At 36.1% G+C, this 19,818-nt stretch overlaps 1 protein-coding gene across 3 annotated transcripts in view; it reads right to left on the bottom strand.

Annotated features, from left to right (window-relative positions):
* Positions 1-2,869: 2,869 nt before the first annotated feature.
* LOC145690090 (uncharacterized) overlaps positions 2,870-19,818 on the bottom strand; it is a 192,132-nt gene continuing 175,183 nt past the window's right edge. For all 3 annotated transcript variants that reach the window (XM_081764644.1, XM_081764654.1, XM_081764663.1), the window contains 3 exons: positions 14,045-14,206; positions 6,511-6,660; positions 2,870-3,913 (listed from right to left, as the gene is read on the bottom strand). In XM_081764644.1, the coding sequence (XP_081620770.1) occupies positions 3,718-3,913; positions 6,511-6,660; positions 14,045-14,206 (508 nt within the window). In that variant the 3' untranslated portion in view covers positions 2,870-3,717. The remainder of the gene's footprint in view (positions 3,914-6,510; positions 6,661-14,044; positions 14,207-19,818) is intronic.

Genomic DNA, 19,818 nt, shown 5'->3' on the forward strand with positions numbered 1-19,818 from the left:
CAAAATACTTAACTTTTTTTTTTATATCGGACAATAAGCTTAAATAATTCTGGAAAGCTTTATTTAGCACCATTAGTATCACACATTACATTGCATATGTGTAGGGCTACAGAATTAGTATTTAAAACTTGACCGATCAGAAATCGGTCCAGACTGAAAATTCTCAGCACGCATATGGCTACAAGCCTAGTGTCCTCTTTTGTTTTGATTGATTGTTTATTTTATAGCCATTGTAACTATGCACTCATATTTTAAAGTGTGGGTGTACGAAATCGTAAATGCCGACAGCTTGTCAGTCTCTACCTTACAGTTTCTACATTGCGTATAATTGCTTTTGTTCATTATGGATTGCGTGGTAATGACGCTAGCGTTTCTTATGCAATTTCTATCTTATCATTTTACGTAGAAATGTGGTCCCTGTAGAAGATTCCTTAGATGTTACTTCATGAATTACTGAATTTCACTTGTAAATTTTCTAAATAGTGGCCCCATATTCTTAATCTGTACCTTTTCTTACTAACTTTATCTTCAAAATATTATACAATTGTCCAATTAACAGTCTGTGATTATTAACAGCAGACTTAAGAGTATTCTTTCGATTCATGTATTTGTTTAGAAAAAAACATGGCGATCACCATGGTAACGAGGAGGAAATGACGACATCACTATTTCAGTCTATTACGGTGAAAATGCCTAATTTAAATGAAGATACGACCAGATTTGGGTGAAGACCTATTTCCGTATTTATGTCTGTGTGTATGTATTTACGTTCAGGGAATATTTCGTCAACAATAAATCGTTTAAAAGATTACATATACATACAGGGAATTGCACAATCATCTATTTTTTCAACATTCGTGAAGTATCTGACATTTAACATGCAATACCTTGCAAACGGTACAAGCTACGTTAAAATTAACTACACCAATGAATTTCTGGGAAAATTTTTATATGAATTTGATTTATCACATGCACCTATTCCCATTTGAAAAACCGAAAGTTGAATCCAATATGGTGGATCCAAGGTGGCGGCCGGGATGAGTAACACGTGTCAGAGAAGCAGTACTTGATCCTATTTGTTTTGCATATACCCACATTCATGTCCAATTATATCTAAAGAAACTAAAAGCAATTTTGTGACCGAGCTTTATAGTAGTGGTTGACTAAATTCCGGATATATGAAGGCCCATAAATATGCAAATTACCCGTTAGGGCAGCTAAAATTAGTACAATACACATTGGGCCGCGGAGAACTTTGCATTTGAATCAATTTTACACGAATTCCGAGGGGACACTTCGCGAATGTACCTTGTTAGATTACAAAAACAGGTTCCTGCGTTATGTTGGTCAGTATAAGATATAACATCTATGGAGATAATCAGTACACAAATTTCTAATTAATATCTACATATGAGAGAAGCTGATAAGTTCTCGGCTTGACCACCTCTTGCACATGTCATCCTGAAATTATTCATTACATTTGAAACATTGATCTTTTATGAGTTCAAGTGCCAGCTAGGATGATCGTAGCACTAAGGGTGTTTTTCTTACAGGTCATTGAACCATGGCGTACGAAAATGTGGAATTCATCAAGAAGCAGATGAGAGGTGTCATGAAGTAGTTCTTCCTTCAACAGAAGTCGCGGAACGAAATCCATGATTGCATGCTACATACATTGGGTGTACATTGCCTTTCATACTCCACTGTGAAGAAATGGTGCTCAAATTTTAAGCATAGTGATTTTCTAACAAGATGGTAAAAGGTGTAAGAGGAAAGTGTTCGTGTCAACTGGCTCGAAAAAGTGGATCACGTTCATGACCTTATTTTCAATATCAGACGAATTTCATTTCAAGCGATAGCTGAGACCTTGCACTCCAAGAACGTGTTTGGTCAAAAATCCATGATCATTTGGACATGCAAAATTTCTCAGCGAAATGGTGTTTAAATGTTTAAACGCTGGTGAGAAATTAAACGTGTGACATCATTTCAGTTGAATTTGCGAATTCTAAGAACGACTTTTTGAATCGGCTTGTTATCCAGGACGAAAGTTGATTCCACTATTTTGATCATGAGACCAACAAGCAGACATGTGAGTGGCGCTACTCAGAATCTCCATGGTCATTAAATACAAAGCACAGAGATATGCAAGTAAGGTGTTTGTCTTAATATTCTGGGATAAATATGGTGTTTCGTTACCAGATTACCTTAAGATGAGACGCATAACATCAAAGTATTACTGCAATGTTTTGGCTAAGGATGCTCCTAAAGAAAACAGCCGGAGGAAGTTGAAGAGGTGTGTTATTTCTGCAGGGTAATGCTTCCATTCACAACCTAGAAAAACAATGGATTTTCTGAAGGACCTAGGGTTTCAGGCCATTGACCACTCACCATACTTGCCGAACGTTGCTTCCTTCGATTAGCTCTTCCCCAAAAATAGCAGCACTTTAGCAGCGAAATGAGTTTATAGCAGCTCAGAACATTTTCTGTAAACGTTCATATATATAGGAGAATGTGCAATGATGTGTGAAGTGTGTCGATCTATGAGTAGAACTCGTTCAACAGCCTGAAACTTTCGTTTCTGTAGCTGAAGCCCTTCTGGGTCGGGCCAAGAACGCAGTCCCCTTCCCCCACCTCATTCGAATATCACACTTCTTGTCTTAGAATATTATAGTCTATCAGTTCCGACAGAATATTTTAATAATAATAATAATAATAATAATAATAATAATAATAATAATAATAATAATAATAATAATAATAATAAAATCAGTACTCCTTTAATTCTAAGGTTTTCACATAAGTAGGCAAATTTACACGTGTTTCTTGATAAAGGACAGCATGGAATTCATTAGGCCAAATAAGGTTAGTATAAACTTAATAAAGATTTATTTTTAAAAATAATGATTTAATTTTTAAAGTATTATATATAACATAAATACTTTATTGTTTCACAGGATTTAAACAGTACTAGAATATTGTTTGAAGGCAGCGGATAGGAAAGTTCTAAGTTTTATTTTTTCCCCTGTGTTTACATTTAGCAATTGTTGTATATGCACAATTTGCAAGAACCTTAGAAATTTATACGCTTACAATATTGGCAATAAAGTACAGAAAAAATATAAACAAAAAATCAGTACATGAAATGACTGGCAAGGAATGCATAATGTTAAGTACACGAGGAAATTATACGCCAATGAGTACAATAGGTAACAAGAAAATTTCTAAATGATATCTTATATAAAATTTTGACGTATAAGGAATATTGTTATGCAACGAGTTGCAGCTTTTCTGAGTTAACTTTTCTCACAGCCCATTTTTACCTGGTTAACTGCAATTAATATTCTAAAATTATGTACAATGCCATGAGTGGGTTAATTTTAAAAAAGAAAACATTATCGTGTGTTTTAGTCGCCAAGTTTAAGAATTCCAAATGCTTATTTTCACATTCTTATCAAATGGCGTTAATGTTATGTTTAGTTTTATATTATGTCCAGATTCATGTAATCTACGAGGTACACACTACTTTAAATGCCTGTTGAGGTCCTTTCGAAATCCACATAATTGCCGGCACTTAGAAACTTGTCTCCACATGTATATTATATATATATGTACACGCACAAACACACAATCTTTCACACAGTAAAAAAATTCTCTCCAAAAGTTTGGCATTCATATGTTTCTATACACAAATCAATGCTCTGATGGAGCACACAATATTCAGTCTCCAGCAGAACTACCCACTTTACTGATAAGTTCATCACATATTGAAGCAAGTTCTGAATTCTCCTTTTCCTTCTGTTCTAACATTTCTTCCAGAGATGCCGTTCGTACTTCTGCTTTCTTCAGCATCGCTTTTAGCTTCGCTATCTCTCCTTGCTGACTCCTCCGAACGTTTTCCAGTTCCTGATTAGCACTGTTCAGAAAGATAAAGATATATATTGCTGTGATTTTGTTTATAAATAGAATAAACTGATTAGAACGCTATAACTATCAATTTATTCATATTGAAAGTTGAGTACCTTAGTTCATAATAATTTTTACTTCACTTTTCTTCTGCAATTACCAAGTAATAAATAATCATTGCTGACAATAATAATATCCTTCACGGATCTCTATTGCTCTAGAATTAATAAATTTATCTAACGCTTTTCCCTTCCATTCTGATATTTTTTTAAGTTCATCATTGGCTTTTTACACAGTCCTTATATTTATGTATAGGCACATACTTGATAGTTGGTCCTTTTTTGAGATTTTTAAAATTAATAGTTTTTGTCCAATAATGCCACCTACTCTAACTTATCTGCTGTTAGAAAGCTTTTAATGTGGCTTACAAGTTTACACCAGAAATTAAATGTAAAACTGTTTGCTACAATACTGTCTGAAGTACTAGACAAATCGATCATCACACATATCAATTACAGGTTCAAAGCGCTCTTTCGTGTCTCAATTTCGTCTATATAATTAACTTCCCATGTAGTCATTTTACCCCATATTATATACAATGTTATTACAAATGACTTTCCCGATTACAAACCTGAACAAAACTCGCTTAACACAACACTCAGATACGTGAAACTGGTATCAATGGTAACGAAAACTCAAAATTACTTTATTTTCTTTTTACATATGGATCACGTCATATGTGTTCAATATGAGCTCCCTTTGTCACGCAACACACATTTTATCTGTAGTCCATTTCTTCCCATACGTGCTCCACAGCTGCCTTGCTTACTGGTGAATGGCCGATATTACTGATTCAAACTGAGAATATTACTTACGGATACTGTCCCTATTGGGTGCATTTCCAACAAACTTCCTTCTAAAATTACGTTGCACAGTGATAGACTGGCACACGTGAAAATCCAGAACACAAAAACACCTTTCTCTTTTCGTTGACAGTCATCTTCTCTCCTAACGCCCTAGCGGGGAAAACTATAACCACACGACAATTTTACCAGCTACTGAGAATGTTTGAATACCATTGATACCACTTTCACGCGTTTGAATGTATTAAGTGAGATGTGTTCAGGTTTGTAATCCGGAAGATCATCTATAATAACTGAATAGTGGGAGAAATTAGGTTGCCTAAAAGGTATTGAATCTATGGAGGTCAAAACTGAAAATACATTTATTATTATTATTTTGAAATAACATTGTGAAACCACGTACGAAACATTTTGTCAGATAAACTTCTATCATTTTTTTTTTTTTTTTTTTTTTCAGCATAACCACAATCTCGTCATTAAAGAACTTCGGTGATTCCAGTAAAAAATAATCATTGGCCTCTTTTGAAACTAACGTAACACTATTTAGGGAGTTCTGCAGAAACCAAAACAAAAATGATATTCTAACGTTGGCAGGTCTGGGTTATACGTTGGATGCATTAAAACATTTCAGCTAAGTACTCTCAATCTTTGACGGATCATTAAAGACTGTGTGGTACGGTGTTGCTAGAGTGGTATACGACGTCGTTTCAGTTGACCAGTTCCGGTCATTTCTTATGAATTCCTAAGTGCACTTCCACTCATTCTCGACGAGTCATCGTTCTGACCGGTGGCAGCAGCTTGTAATGCGTAATGCCCTTTCAATCCTACCAAACGCACAACACAATCTTCCTGGGTGTGAAATGTGGGCTGTCCCACGGACCGTGGAGCCTCTAGTTTTGACTACGATATCTTTTCGCATAATGATCTCGTAGGAAACATAATAATGAGAAATGCACACTCATGATCAATTGCTTGAAATACGGTTTGAGTTCGTTATGTTTTAGAGATTCGCAGACAGAAATTCGATTTAGTAAATGTTTTCGAGTCAGAATATGTAGCTCTTTTCTATAACCAGCTTTATCGAAATGGTTTATCACTGTTTGAATGTTTAAGTCGTTGGCGATATCATGACTGCTTACATGCCAGTCTTGTCCAACTTTTGCCAGCATATCATCCACTTTTGCTGCGATTCGTCGCCCACTGTGAGGATTACCATCTTGGGACATCGAAATTCACAGAACGAAAGCAACTGAACTATCTTTTGACTATTGCTTTTGATAACTTATCTTGCTCATACACAGCACAAATTATTTCATGAGGATTTGCAGCATTTGCGACTTCACAAAAATAAAATGGTAAAATGTAGAGTGGTTTTGGAGAAAGTTCACTCATTTTTTTGTTGCATTACGCCTGACTAAGAATTCCAATAATTTTTGCACATCTATCTTCAACTGTCAGTTTCAAATGATGTTAAGCCTGACCCGCTACGACTCGTATATTCTTGAGATTTGGGACATTGACGCCATCTCGTACACAAAAGGCTCAATACCTTTTAGACGACCTGAGACAAGTAGGGGTATATATCCTACTAATTGAATTTGAAGGAAATTACCTCTACCCCAATTATACTACATATATATAAGAATGAAATTTTAAGTTTCTGGTCTAATTAGCCAATAAAATTATTTCAATACAAAGCTACGAAGAAAGAGAAAGCTTATAGACATATAATAATCATACATACTGTTCTAATTGGGCTTCTGCATGGGCTTTTAATCTTTCGTATCTCTGCTCCTGCTTCTTAACAGTAGCTTGATACTCTGATACACTTGCTTTCAAAATTTCTTCATTCTTTTTGAAGCCTTCTATTATGGACTTGGATCTCTCGTATTTCCTTAAAATTTAATAAATAAATAAATAAATAAATACATACATACATACATAAATAATAGTAACATTCTGAAAAAAGATGAAAATCTGAAAGCATGAGCAATCACCTCTGGGTCGATGATTTACTTTATGAACATATCCTTGATACCAATTGATGATTTTCATCAGTCATGTAAATACATATGCATAGAAAAAAATAGTTACGAATATATAAGCTTGACATCGAAAGCTAATTATTGAAACAGATTCTTGCCCTCTATCTTGTACATTATTCTAGCACAAAAAATAAAATGAAATGAAATTATATTACCGTTATATACTATGCACACATCTTATGGCATGTACTAACGAGTGTGTTATTGTACCTTTTGCATTTTCATAATTGGACATAACAGTTTCCTGAATGGTGACCGATTACGTACTATACACCCTCCATTCCAAAAGAAACCGAACGTTTTAAAAAAACAAAAAAGCAATGTACATTTTGGAACAAATCATTTTTATTAATGAATGTATTTCCCTTCTGCATCGATACACATATTTGCATGCTCCAACAAGTTGTCAAACGACTTCTCCATGTCCTTTATTGGAATGGTCTTTAGGACGGCGGTCGTCGCCTTCTCAATGGCATCAATCGATGCGTGCCACTTTCCTTTCATCGCCAAATGCAGTTTCGGGAACAGATAGAAATCGCACGGAGCGAGATCTGGTGAATAGGGCGAATGATGCAACCGAATAATGTGATTTTTGACCAAAAATTCAGTTACAAGTCGCGAACGATGTGATGGTGCATTATCGTCCAAAAGAGTCCAACTGCCGATTTCGCGATATTCGGGCCGAATACGACGAATTCTTACCAGCAAACGCTTCATGACGCCTAAGTAAAACTCTCCAGTGACTGTCTGGCCGGGCTGAACAAATTCTTTGTGGATAATTCCTTTTGAATCGTAAAAACAAATCAGCATCACCTTAACTTTTGACTTCACCAAGCGACTTTTTTTTGGGTGTTCCTTCATCCGGCGCTCTCCATTCAGCACTTTGCCGCTTTGTTTCGGGCTCATATTCAAAACGCCACGTCTCGTCACCAGTTACAATCGATTTCAAGAAGTTTCGATCCTGCCGACCACTTTTAACGATGTCTTTGCAATGCGCAATTCGATCAACTTTTTGGTCTTCGGTGAGTTTGTGTGGTACAAACCGCGAATTAACCTTCTTAAGGCCCAAAACTTCGGTCAAAATGCGGTATGCGGTTGTTTGAGGAATGCCTAATTCCATTTCAATAACTTTCACCGACGATTTTTTTATGTTTGATGAATTCACGCACTTTTTCGATGTTTTCTTCCGATAATCCCGTTCTGGGACGGCCTGATCTTTCGTCATCATCCAGCGTCTCTCTACCCGATTTGAATCGCCTGAACCACTCGTAAACTTGCGTACGGGATAGACACTCATCACCATATGCATTTTGTAGCATTTGGTGCGTTTCACTAAAAGTTTTACCCAGTTTAACACAAAACTCAATTGCAGCTCGTTGTTTGAAACTCATTTTCCGACCGATGTACACAACAGACTGACAGTTGAAACGCAATAACTTTGTTGCCGTGCATCCAAATGTCATGACATTTATACCAGTTGTCAATGAGGGACTACGCCATCTACCGGTAAAATATTACAACAGATGGCACTAGTGGTACTATTTGTTTTCAAAAGTTCGGTTTCTTTTGGAATGGAGGGTGTAAATATTACTATAATATTTTGTAACATGAAGTGAGACATATGTGTTATCACAACACGACTTTGGATAGAAGAAAATAAAGATTAAATTCTACGAAATCATTTCGCGGCAAGTTTATTATATTATTATTAAAAACGATCATATCTATGATAAATAGAAAGGGTGTTACCTCGAAAATGCAATAAAGATTTACAAAAATGTCAAGTGCTTGCTTTTTAGAAGTTATTTTCATTTCGGAAAACTACTAACAAAAACTTTAAATGGGTAATCAAACCTTATATAGTAACAATATTTATGTTCCACTTGAACGAAGTCGAAGATCAATTTATTTATTTAGGTTTTATAAAACAATTTTCACAAAATCTGTATTCATCATAGACGGAGGTAAATATTCTTTAGAGGAATACTAATTTGCTATTCGTCATCAGAACCTTATGCATATTGTAAACAAGCTATGTTCTGGAGCAGAAAGATGTAATACTATAAGTAGATAACAAAAGTTCGCAGATTGTTGAACTACAAATCTGAAGTACCTAGTTACCTGCCTCTTTTAAACGTTATGACAACTCATTTAGACTCAAGTACACCTATCAAATGTATCTGAACATTTCTAAGAAATAGTACTTCTTATTCTTTATAGTAACTAGAAGTAAGACGTCTGCAAAGTTAGGGTATTCTTTTTCATGTTTATTAATAATACTAAACTCAAAAGTATTGACATATCTTTTAAAATTATATTAGTTTTTCACAATGAAATAACCACTCAAAGACACAAGAAATTTTTCAGAACTACTGTTTCCACCATCAGGAACAATTATTCCTACGTGGAAATCAATCAAATCAGTTAGAATTTCTACCAAAATACATGAAACTACTTATCGAAAATTTTACACATTCAGAAAGAAAACTGTAGCAGGTTCTGCTGGGAATCACATCCCTAATAAACGCCGATAAAATTAAATTGGTTTATCATATTGATCATTGAATAAACAAAGAAGTAACTGATTGTAACAAGGTTTGATTCTGATTTGGTTTTAGCGTTCGTTTGAGCAATGAGGCTATATGACCTTCAGCTTAACGTGGGAACCGAACCAAGGTCTCCCACGCCAAAGGCACATACGCTAATAGCTTAGCTACAAGGGAGTTCTGATTAATAACAAGGATTCGATTTCACATTTAAGAAATACGCATTCGTTTACGGTTTGCTTCCAAGAAACATACAACTCACTATACGATAAATATTGCAAATAGATGTAAGACCTCCCTAACAGAACACCTTGTGTCACCTTTTTTTGATTCTTAAATGAAGAACAATACTACTACTTTTAAAAAAGAAAAGACAACTTTCACAATTTCAGGAGTGAGAAAAATAAAATGCATCCAGGTTGACAGAAAGGCTTTGTCACGCACCGAGAACATTAATTTTTTTGTTAGCATATTCCGAAAAAAACCAAGGACAATATATGCTAATAGCAAAACCTATGTTACAACAGAACAATACTGAGACGCAAACAGGGAATTCTGTTTCAGGTCTGTTCCAACATTTGAAGGCGCAAAAGCATACCTACGATCTAGCATGCATATTATATAAACTCTTACTCTTAGAAGACATGGATCTTGAAACTTAGTATAAAGTTCAAACTAAATGGGGTTAGAGAATCTTGAACAAGAAATGGGTTCCAGTCATTAAATTGTATAATATTTCTGATCCAATTTACTTTTGGCGATTCCGTTAGGGAAGAAAAGAAAGTATATATTTTTAAATGGTTTATCCGTCTATCTTCTGGGACCATGCTGCTAACTACCACCACACCACATTCCTAACAAGTGGTAGCTCATGAACAAGACAGGAAGAATCACCTATACGTTTAAGATTGGAAAATACAAGCAGTAACCTTGATTTTTAGCTTACTGATTTATGTGGAGAAATCCTGATTTCTCTTTCTTTCATTTAAACGGCTGTTTTATGTGCTCACGTTGCTGATTTCTTTTCCAGAGTTGTTTAAACATTTGTCACTTCCTAAAACTAAGTTCAATTTTCTCACGAATTTAATGAGATGTAAATTTCGTACGGAAGTAAATTATGAGAGAGAGAGAGAGAGAGAGAGAGAGAAAAAAAAAAGGACTCACAAATATTTGAGCCGCATTCATATGAAGGTTGCGAACTACTTTCTTATTTCACATTCTGGATAGCAATGGCTTGCAGTAGTTTAATTGTGTCCAGTTAAGCGAAAGGGAGAAATGTAGCCCTGACTCATTAATAGTAGAGACAAGTAGAAAATGTCTACCCTTATGTGGATATTCGGCTCTTACCCATACCTGCTACGACAGTTGGAAGAGCATCGAAAGCACAGCTATACAGGGTGGAGGAATGAATCCTCTCCCTTTTTATATTGTAAAAACAAATGTTATTTTACTTTCTACATTTATTCCAACAAACTGTCAGAGTAGAAATTAATATACAAGCCAAAAGACAGTTCAATTTTTGAATATGATTCCAGCAATAATAATAATAATAATAACAACAACAACAACAACTTCCGGTCATAGCAAGTCATACAGTTTCTATATTCTCGGGTGGCATAATCTCGCACTACCATCTCATTTTCGAGTTGTTTCACTTTTTTTCTCCAAAATTGTAAACCTAACCTACAATGACTTTCCTTCATTGGACAGGAGCACGAAAATGACTCAATGTGCGTTATGAATGCACCTAGCTTTCACCATTTAAGTCAAACGCTTTAACGGATAAGCCGTTGCATATCTTTAAACATTTCCTTGCTAAATGCTTACTTTGCACAAAATCAACTTCCTTGTCATTGTAATAGTACATTATCTCAGATTCTTTTGTGATAGGTTTAGTAATATGAGCGATGATGTAACACCCAAGCAAATAGCAGATATTTTCTTTCTTCTGTGGCGGCCAATTTTATGGAACGATCGAGGAGGGGAATGTACGGATGCGTGAATTTAGTTTTCGCACCACGTTCCTCCATTTGCCTAAAGAACATTAATTTAATTATATATATATATATATATATATATATATATATATATATATAAAAAGACGATCATAAACACAAGCGATGTGTAAGCTGATAAAGATGTATGACATCGCACATATAGTTCGCCATTTACAAGGAAGATGAAAAACAGCAGTTTTCATCTGAACTGATGCTCCTTGCGAGATAAAATCATGAAATTCTTGCGTCCCGGATTTGTGTTTCACATCTGGAAAGTTATGTTTGATGTATTATGATTATTTTGAGTGGTTGATACATAAAGGCAGTATCGTTCTCCAGATTATCAAACAGTATACACAAGCATAAAAGACAGCTCTCTCTTTTACAAGCTTCTTTAACACTTGGGAGTTGCTTTTTCCAATTCTCCAATTTGCGCCTTTACGTTCTCGAGTGCCGAATCCGGTTACTTCTCGCGGGTCTCTTCTCACTATGAGTTGACAAACAGGAAAGGTTGGACATTTTCTCACACGAAACGAACACGAACGTTTCATACACGCACCAAGTGAGTTTTGTGTTGGACAAATAAGGTGCGTGCGGGTTTTTATCAGATTCTCCCCTTACTTCCCACATTAGTAACTTATTCATTTATCACCATAATCACTTTCTCCATTAGCCTTGGAACATAATTGTGAGACGTCCAACTAAAAAGTTAATGTTTATTAACAGAAATAATAGGATAGATGAACACCTAAATTTATCAACGTATCTAAAAGATGAATTATGAAGACGATGCATTTTATATTATGACGGATATTATATTGTAATGTCCCACGTGATGTGTATAAACAATTCCACACGCCAGTGTTTACAAACATCACCACGTGGTTTAGCAAGATTTCACACCAGATGGATCTACAATCACTTGCAGACGACAGCTTCTATCCCTTCCCACGGAGCAGAAGACAACATCGGAGCAGCAGCGCCACCGCCACCCAAGGAATTATATAAATTGGATGGACTACGGCAATTCTGTACCAGTTTTCTGGTGATCCTCCTATTGTTTGCTTCGGAACATTACGAGTAACCTAACCCCAGGGCCTCTAGTCTGCTTCGGGACTACGCCTATCCTTTCTCCTGGCTTAATCTAATCTGTTTCGGGGCTCTGACTGGGAATCCTAACCACAGCCGCTTAGCCTGCTCCGGGGCTCTGTAGAGATCCTGTCTGCGACCTTACGGTCAAAAACTACCTGTAGCTTACCTTGTAAATTTGAAGAGATTTTTTGTGTAGTATTTTGTAAAAAATACTTTTATAGTAAGACATTTTAAAATAAAAGTCGGTAGTGGGAGTAGATTCCGGACACTTTTTATTAACGCTCTACCTATACCTATATGGGATAAAATTTTACAATATATATATATATAAATAAATAAAAACTGAACCTTCCTTTTACTTTGTCGACTGTATGAGATATTTGTATCAAACATTGCATGTGAGTAATATTGGCCTGACGGTCATAACCATCATGACGATTATCTTGAGATCTGCCGTACTGAACATTTTGGCCTAACATTTTTTAAAATAAAAAGTGGTTCATCTTATGAATATGTAACCGCAGGTAAGAAATAGTTTTACACTTGGATTTTTAATAAGCCAGCCAGCCTAAAACGATATGTCATTCGATTTTCTTCTGAAACTAAATCATAGATGGCAGGATTTCAGAATGGTTAGAATGGTGTTCACATATTTCTATCACCTAGCACTACCTCTTTTACTCGTATCTGTACTTGGATCTCAATTTCTAATTTTTTTCTCTAATTGCAGTATGTTTCCAGATTATTTGCCTCGAATTATATTTTTGAGTATTCCGTTAAGAATCCAACTAATTATAAGTTTCTCGGCATTCAAAAATTAAGTACTTTTATTTAATTGGATTTTCGACCACACTTTTATATATATCTATATCTATCTATCTACCTGTGTGATATATAGTGACCTTTCACATTTTCTTGCTTTATGTTGCTCACTCGAAAATTTGTTTCAAGTGACCTTTCACATGTGCAAGATTGATGAAACTTTATATATATATATATAAATATACATAGACACATACAGTACAGTACAATATATATACTATATGCTTTGGTTAGTATTTGCTAAAAATTTGACGTGGATACGTTCATAAGTCATTTGAATCGTGATGTTTTTCCCTCCAGCACTATACTCATAAGCAGGCGCTCGTAAACAATATTTACACAAGCAATTCTCTAACTAGAGAAGAAAAAAAAATTACACGTTATTAACTTGTTGGTTCTACAGCTGTACTGATTTTTATGAAAATCTGAGTCGATGGGTGTCATTTTTACATTTTTCTGGGTAATTTGACATGGAAAGACACTTATTTCAATTTTATAATACTATTACTATTATTCTATGAATGTTATATAGAGGAAAAAGCAAGTCTTGTGACTTGTCATTTACTCCAAGGGTCTGCATGTTGGTGGTTTGTTGCTATTATTGTCCTTAAATATGTTATTGTGCAGTACAAGTGTCCCAGCCTCTTAAAGAGGTCGTAGTAAATCAAGTAAAATACTCTTCAAATAAACTAAGTTCATAAATCTTAACACGTGAAATTATCAATAAATGTTTCGAACGCAAGAGAAGAAAAAGCAAAACTTAATATAATACATACCTATGGACATCCGAGAACGCAACTTCCACATTGCTAAGATCTTCAAGAGCCTGATCTCTCTCCTTTATTAGCTTTGCCTCCTTTTGCTCAAATGACTGCTTCTCATGCTCCTTCTCTGCCACTAGCTGAGAAATAGTTTTCTCATACTCTTCCATAATAATGCTGTAATAGAATTCATTCCAATAATGTTTTAAGTAGTAGATAGATAGATATCCACATGCATACGTATTTACACCTATACTAAACTTTCTAGCATCAGCAATATTTGTTTTCGTTTAATCATGTATGACTTACAGCATGCGTATTTACACCTATACTAAACTTTCTAGCACCAGCAATATTTGTTTTCGTTTAATCATGTATGACTTACAGCAATAATCTTCGTTCATTCTAAGTTTTACATAAGCATACTGCTAACTACAACTACTGTAGCTTAATGTAGCCCCGTTTCAGAAAATATAAGTTGCTGAAGGCATTTTTTATGTTGTATAAATAGCCCCCTGGGCACAGAGTCAAAGGATGAAAAATTTTATTCATAGATTTCATCTATAAAATTTACAAGAGTCCAGCTGTACACGGAAGCTAAGCCGTCTTTAACATCAGAGCGTTTCCCTGAAGTTAATCGTCGCTTGGAGCAACATCGTGGAATGACGTCAAGCCAGGAATATATAGCAACTACTACTTTACTTTTGTTCCTCAAGCTTAATACAACGCAATTATTTTGTTGTCATTGAAATCGGAAAAGAATTCGATTAATTGTAAATTACAGTAATAAACCTTAGGACGGCAACTATTCTCCGAACATAAATACTTCTATTTTCCTTAACTGCAACTACTTCATTTCTTCAGTTTTCCGCCACGTGAAATTCAGCTTTTTTGCATTAATTTCGGTCACTGTTTGAACTTTCTCCTCTCCAATGGTCTGTTCTTTACTCGTGTGTTTCACAAGTCAAGCAACGTACGTGCTTTGTCATGAGTCAACTTTTCGATTTTGCAGGATGTACTGAAATCAATCTTTGGAGAAGTGTCAAGCTTGAAATTCTTCCCAGCTTTTGGTATGTGGCTAGTTCCTGCCACCTTCAAGATGCAGATGTCTTATCTTCTGTCCTGTTGTACCATGAAGACTTAAATGACTATAGAACATAAGAAAGAAGGGAACCCCCCAAACACGGTTTTTGTCCACCACAACTATAGGACATCGAGTGCAAAGCTGCCTTTGTAGTTAGTAACGGTGACATTTTAGCCACATGTGAAGATTACCTGTCTATCTGACGTCACACAGAAGTCAAGAACAAAATCGTTGGAGAAAAGCTGCTCGAGGTACTCGGCTGGATAATTTTGGAGGGGCACACATTGGGTGATATCAATAAAAATAAGTAACTACTCCTGAGAAGTCCTGCTCGAGAATCGGAGTAACTACACCTGGAGTAATCTCCTCCCTCAATCGTATCAATAAAACAAGCCACTACTCAGGTCTAGTCTGCTCCAGATTTATGAACGTTTACTCGCGCTTCCTCTGCACGTAGCACTGAGTCGTATAAATAAAAGAAATGATTACTCATTTCTCCCATTCATCGCGCATTGTTTTTAACCTATGGCGTAGTATCTTAAAAGCCATGAAACGGGCAAGTAGCAACGATAGCTTCAATCAAAGTGCATTTGTGGATATTGTAAAAGAGTTTCCTGTGGTACTTTCAAAGTCACAGCTACCAGAAAGTAAACGAAGGAAAGCCGAAACTTTGAAGGTAATTACAGTGAAATGCAACGAAATATCAAATACGTCTACGACTGAGACACAAATTCAAAAGAGAATCTTTAATATTCGAGCGAAAATAAAACAAATATAAAAAGAATAAAAAATAATAAAAACCGGGAAAGAAGAAAGTAATACTGAAACCATGGGAATGAACCTATTTGAGCTGATGGATGTTGATTGGAATCCAGCAATATCAAGATTAACACGACAAGCGCATATCACGTGTTGTCCAAGGTCTTTGTAGATTGTTTGGCTTTAAGAACGAAATCAGACACTTGGCTCCTTTGTTTTCTTTTTAAAAAAGTCCAGCCACCCACGTCATAAATCACGTCCATCTGATTGCGTTTTCCACACCATACGTGTCCCCTTTCGCCTTGACATAAACAAAATACATTCTCATGTATACACCCTTTCTATCAACGTTGAGTTGAGTTTATTATTAGTTTAACGTCCTTTTCAGTAGCGTGCCTATATGAGACAGAACCCACTGATTAACGTGGAATCCAAACCACATGAGCTCCTGCCGGGAATCGAACGCGGGTCTCCTATGCCAAAGGCATGTACGCTAACCGCTTAGCCACGAAATAGCTCTTCCTATTAACGTATTACTCTCCAAAATACTAGGTTTCTTTAATGCCACTTGTGTATAGTCAAGTGCTCCGATAGCACCCGGAAATGTATATTGTTCTTGCCACTCTGCCTTTGCTGTTTGTATATTACGCACACTTCCGGAAACAATCCATTTTCAGATAGTCATAGACAGTACTTTGAGCACCAGAATCCCCTGACATTCCGACCTGGAATCCCGGATCACTCATGTAACGCAAGAAAACCAAGGGCACCGATTTCTCTGTAAATTTGGGGGGGGGGGGGCATTCAGATGCAGAAGGTATATATATATATATATCAGGATTTTAAAACAAATTGCACTCTAATTATGCCAAATATTGTATATTCATAAATACAATAGGGGCCCACATGAGCTTTGGGGGGCCCGGGCCCCCACAGGATCGGAGCCCTTGAAGAAAACCCGCATCTTTTCATCATTACGTAGTCCATCACCCCGAATTTCGGTTGATTCTCCTTAAAAAATGTTGTGCTAATCACTACATTTTCTTTCATAAACTTATAATGCTTTTTGTAATCTCCATTTCCAACATTTCTATGCAGTTTATAAGTTTTCCTACGTAGTAAAACAATCATATACTCTGCCATATTTCGCACGGAGTCACCTATTTAGCTTGCTCCACAAATTTGGAGAAGTTACTAGCATCACAGAGGAGTCTTTGATTTTTATTGATATCAAACGCGAAGTAGTTACTCGGCTCGAGAATAGAGGTGTGGTTACTTCAAAAGGGCGGAGCTTCTTCGAGGTCAGCCGAGACGACTAGTGCTCAGTTCTCTTTTTATTGATACCAATGCGAGTAACTACTTCAAAATTGGGCGTAATGAGTAACTTCTCCGTTTTATTGATATCACCCATTGTCTGTGTGTGCTCGATAGCTATATAGGACTTAATCTAAGGCAGATCTTTATTGGGTGAGGTCTAATTATTTTATTAATAGTTGCATTATACCTATAACACTATTCACCCCTCTGAAAGCTACTACTATTTTACTAGTATTTAAATTTCTTTTGTTAATTTATCTCTATTCTAGTTAATTTTCGTTCAGTAGCTTCTAGTAACAGTTTTTATTCTTGATATAGCAAGTGCAGGAACGCCTCCTTATTTTTTATAGCAAGCTTGCTCAAATTCCAGAAATATGTTTGGCAATTTCTAAGTTGTGAATAGCCCGACTTTCTATCCCGTTATATCTGTTCCTATTTATTTAATCCAATTTTCAAACAGTTCCCTACTAGAATGCACTATATTCTTAGATTTTGAATTTTTATAACAATTCGCGAAACAAACTTAAATCTGCATTGTAATTTGTAATTTCTGTATAGAAATTATTTATTTTATTCTTTTACGTATATATGAAATAACCAGAGGATATTTTTCTAAGTACCAGCTTTATCATTTTACAGATTACCTAAAATGGTATCTGCTTTTAAATATATCCACATGAAGCTATTTACTGAGAGTTGAATCTGTAATGCCATCAAGAAACGGAGAACTGGAATTTCACGGCCCATGAAGCGACTTTAATTTTCATCAGCACAAATAACTTCACTTAAGCGTTAATTCCTAACTCATTCTCTAGCAGAATTATGCACGGATAAGGTTTGTTTATTCATTTTTTAAATGTTGTATATCGAATATTACTTTTCTTGAGTCGCTATTCCATTGAAAAACAAGAGCAGCAAAATAATATTTTCAGTCAATTCTATCAAATAAATATGCAAATGTATCAAGTATGAACTCTTACTCTGGAGTTTGAAACAACATAAAAGGAAGTCCCGTGTTTTTCCTAGTTACGTAATTTCTGAAAAGTACGCTGAAATCTTTAATTTCAGAAGTCCAATGAGGTGCGTTATCATCATACGGCATAAAGTGTCGAATGCACATGGTCCTTACTCTTTTTGCCATCAACTCTACGGCCAGTCTCCAGTAATATGGAGGCTAGTCATAGTGGATTATTGTTATAATTGAAAACCAAAAAGGCACAAAAAGAAAAAATGTCGGGTTTTCAAAGAAAGTTATCAACTATATGAAATCAAAAGAAAATTCTTCTATCATGAAGGTAGTAACTATATATATGAGCGCTTTAATAGGGAAAATCTAACAGAGAAGTAGGAATACTTTCTCAAATTTGATAAAGTATTTAGCGGAAGTGCTTATAATGCTTTCTAAGGGCAATTGATTATATTGTTTTCTTTCATATACAAGCAACGATGGAACTGTTTCCTGATATTTCTCTGCACGCTGGATTGCAAGAAGAGATTGTAGAGTATGCGTCACAGTTACTCAACCTAAACCCCTCAGATTTTGAAACTGATGATGTACGTTCAAAATCAGAGAAACGTGTTGAAGCACGCAAGAAGGTAGTGAATATGATGGCGGAGTTATAATGCAGGTTTTGCCAATATGCCAAATACCGTAAATACGCGCGTAATTTTCGCATCCCAATTTTGAAGGGCATTTTCTGTGTATTTTATTTTCCTCGCGTAATTTGCGCAGGCGGAAACTTTTTGTGAAACAGCATTTTTCCAGGAATCAATTACGGTAGCTAATGAAAAACTGGCAACGCAGCAAAGCCATTGTTGCATTCCATTGGGCCCTGTCAACAAAACAAAACAAGTACTTCCGTACTCACCCCTCCACTTTCCCCACCCCTCGTCTGCTGTGCGAATGAGCTTGTTTCGCGCGTCTTATCTTTTCCTCATCCCACTTCGTTACAAGCTCGTGCTAAGCGTAGTGTTTATCAGAGAGCGTGCGTTTCTGTGTGGAGAAAAAAAAATGTCGAAAGTGCAGAAGTACAACAGCTACACTGCGGCATTTAAACTTCGCGTTATTAATTTCGCCGAAGAGAAAGGGAACCGAGCAGCTGAGAGGGAATTTGGTATTTCCGAATCTCACGAGAGATATTGGAGGAAACAAAAGGCGTCATTAACCACCGCAAAAAGTTCTTGCCGTGCTTTTCGAGGTCCAAAAGACGGAAAATATCCAGAAGTGGGAGATGAGCTTTTGCGTTATGTGCAGGAATTGCGTAATGATGGCAATGCAGTCAACCACGAAATGCTCCAGTGTCGCGCAAGGGAAATCGCACGTTCAAAAGGAATTCCGCACCGTGACTTCAAAGCGAGTAGGGGAGGGTTACACGGTTCATGAGAAGAAAGAACTTGTTCCTCAGAAGACGTACAACTTTACGCCAGAAACTGCCACGTGATTATACCGACAAAGTTGTGGAATTTCACAAGTACGTAATTCGACTACGTCAACGGAATGGATATCTGTCACAAATTGGCAAAGCAGATCAGACACCCGTATACTTCGACATGCCGAGCAATACGACAATAAAAGAGAAGGGAGCATCAAGTGTACCGAGAATAACATGAGGTGCAGAAAAACAGCGGT

Source organism: Thermobia domestica, chromosome 1 (genome assembly GCF_964235325.1).
Source record: "Thermobia domestica chromosome 1, izTheDome1.hap1.1, whole genome shotgun sequence".
Taxonomy (NCBI): domain Eukaryota; kingdom Metazoa; phylum Arthropoda; class Insecta; order Zygentoma; family Lepismatidae; genus Thermobia; species Thermobia domestica.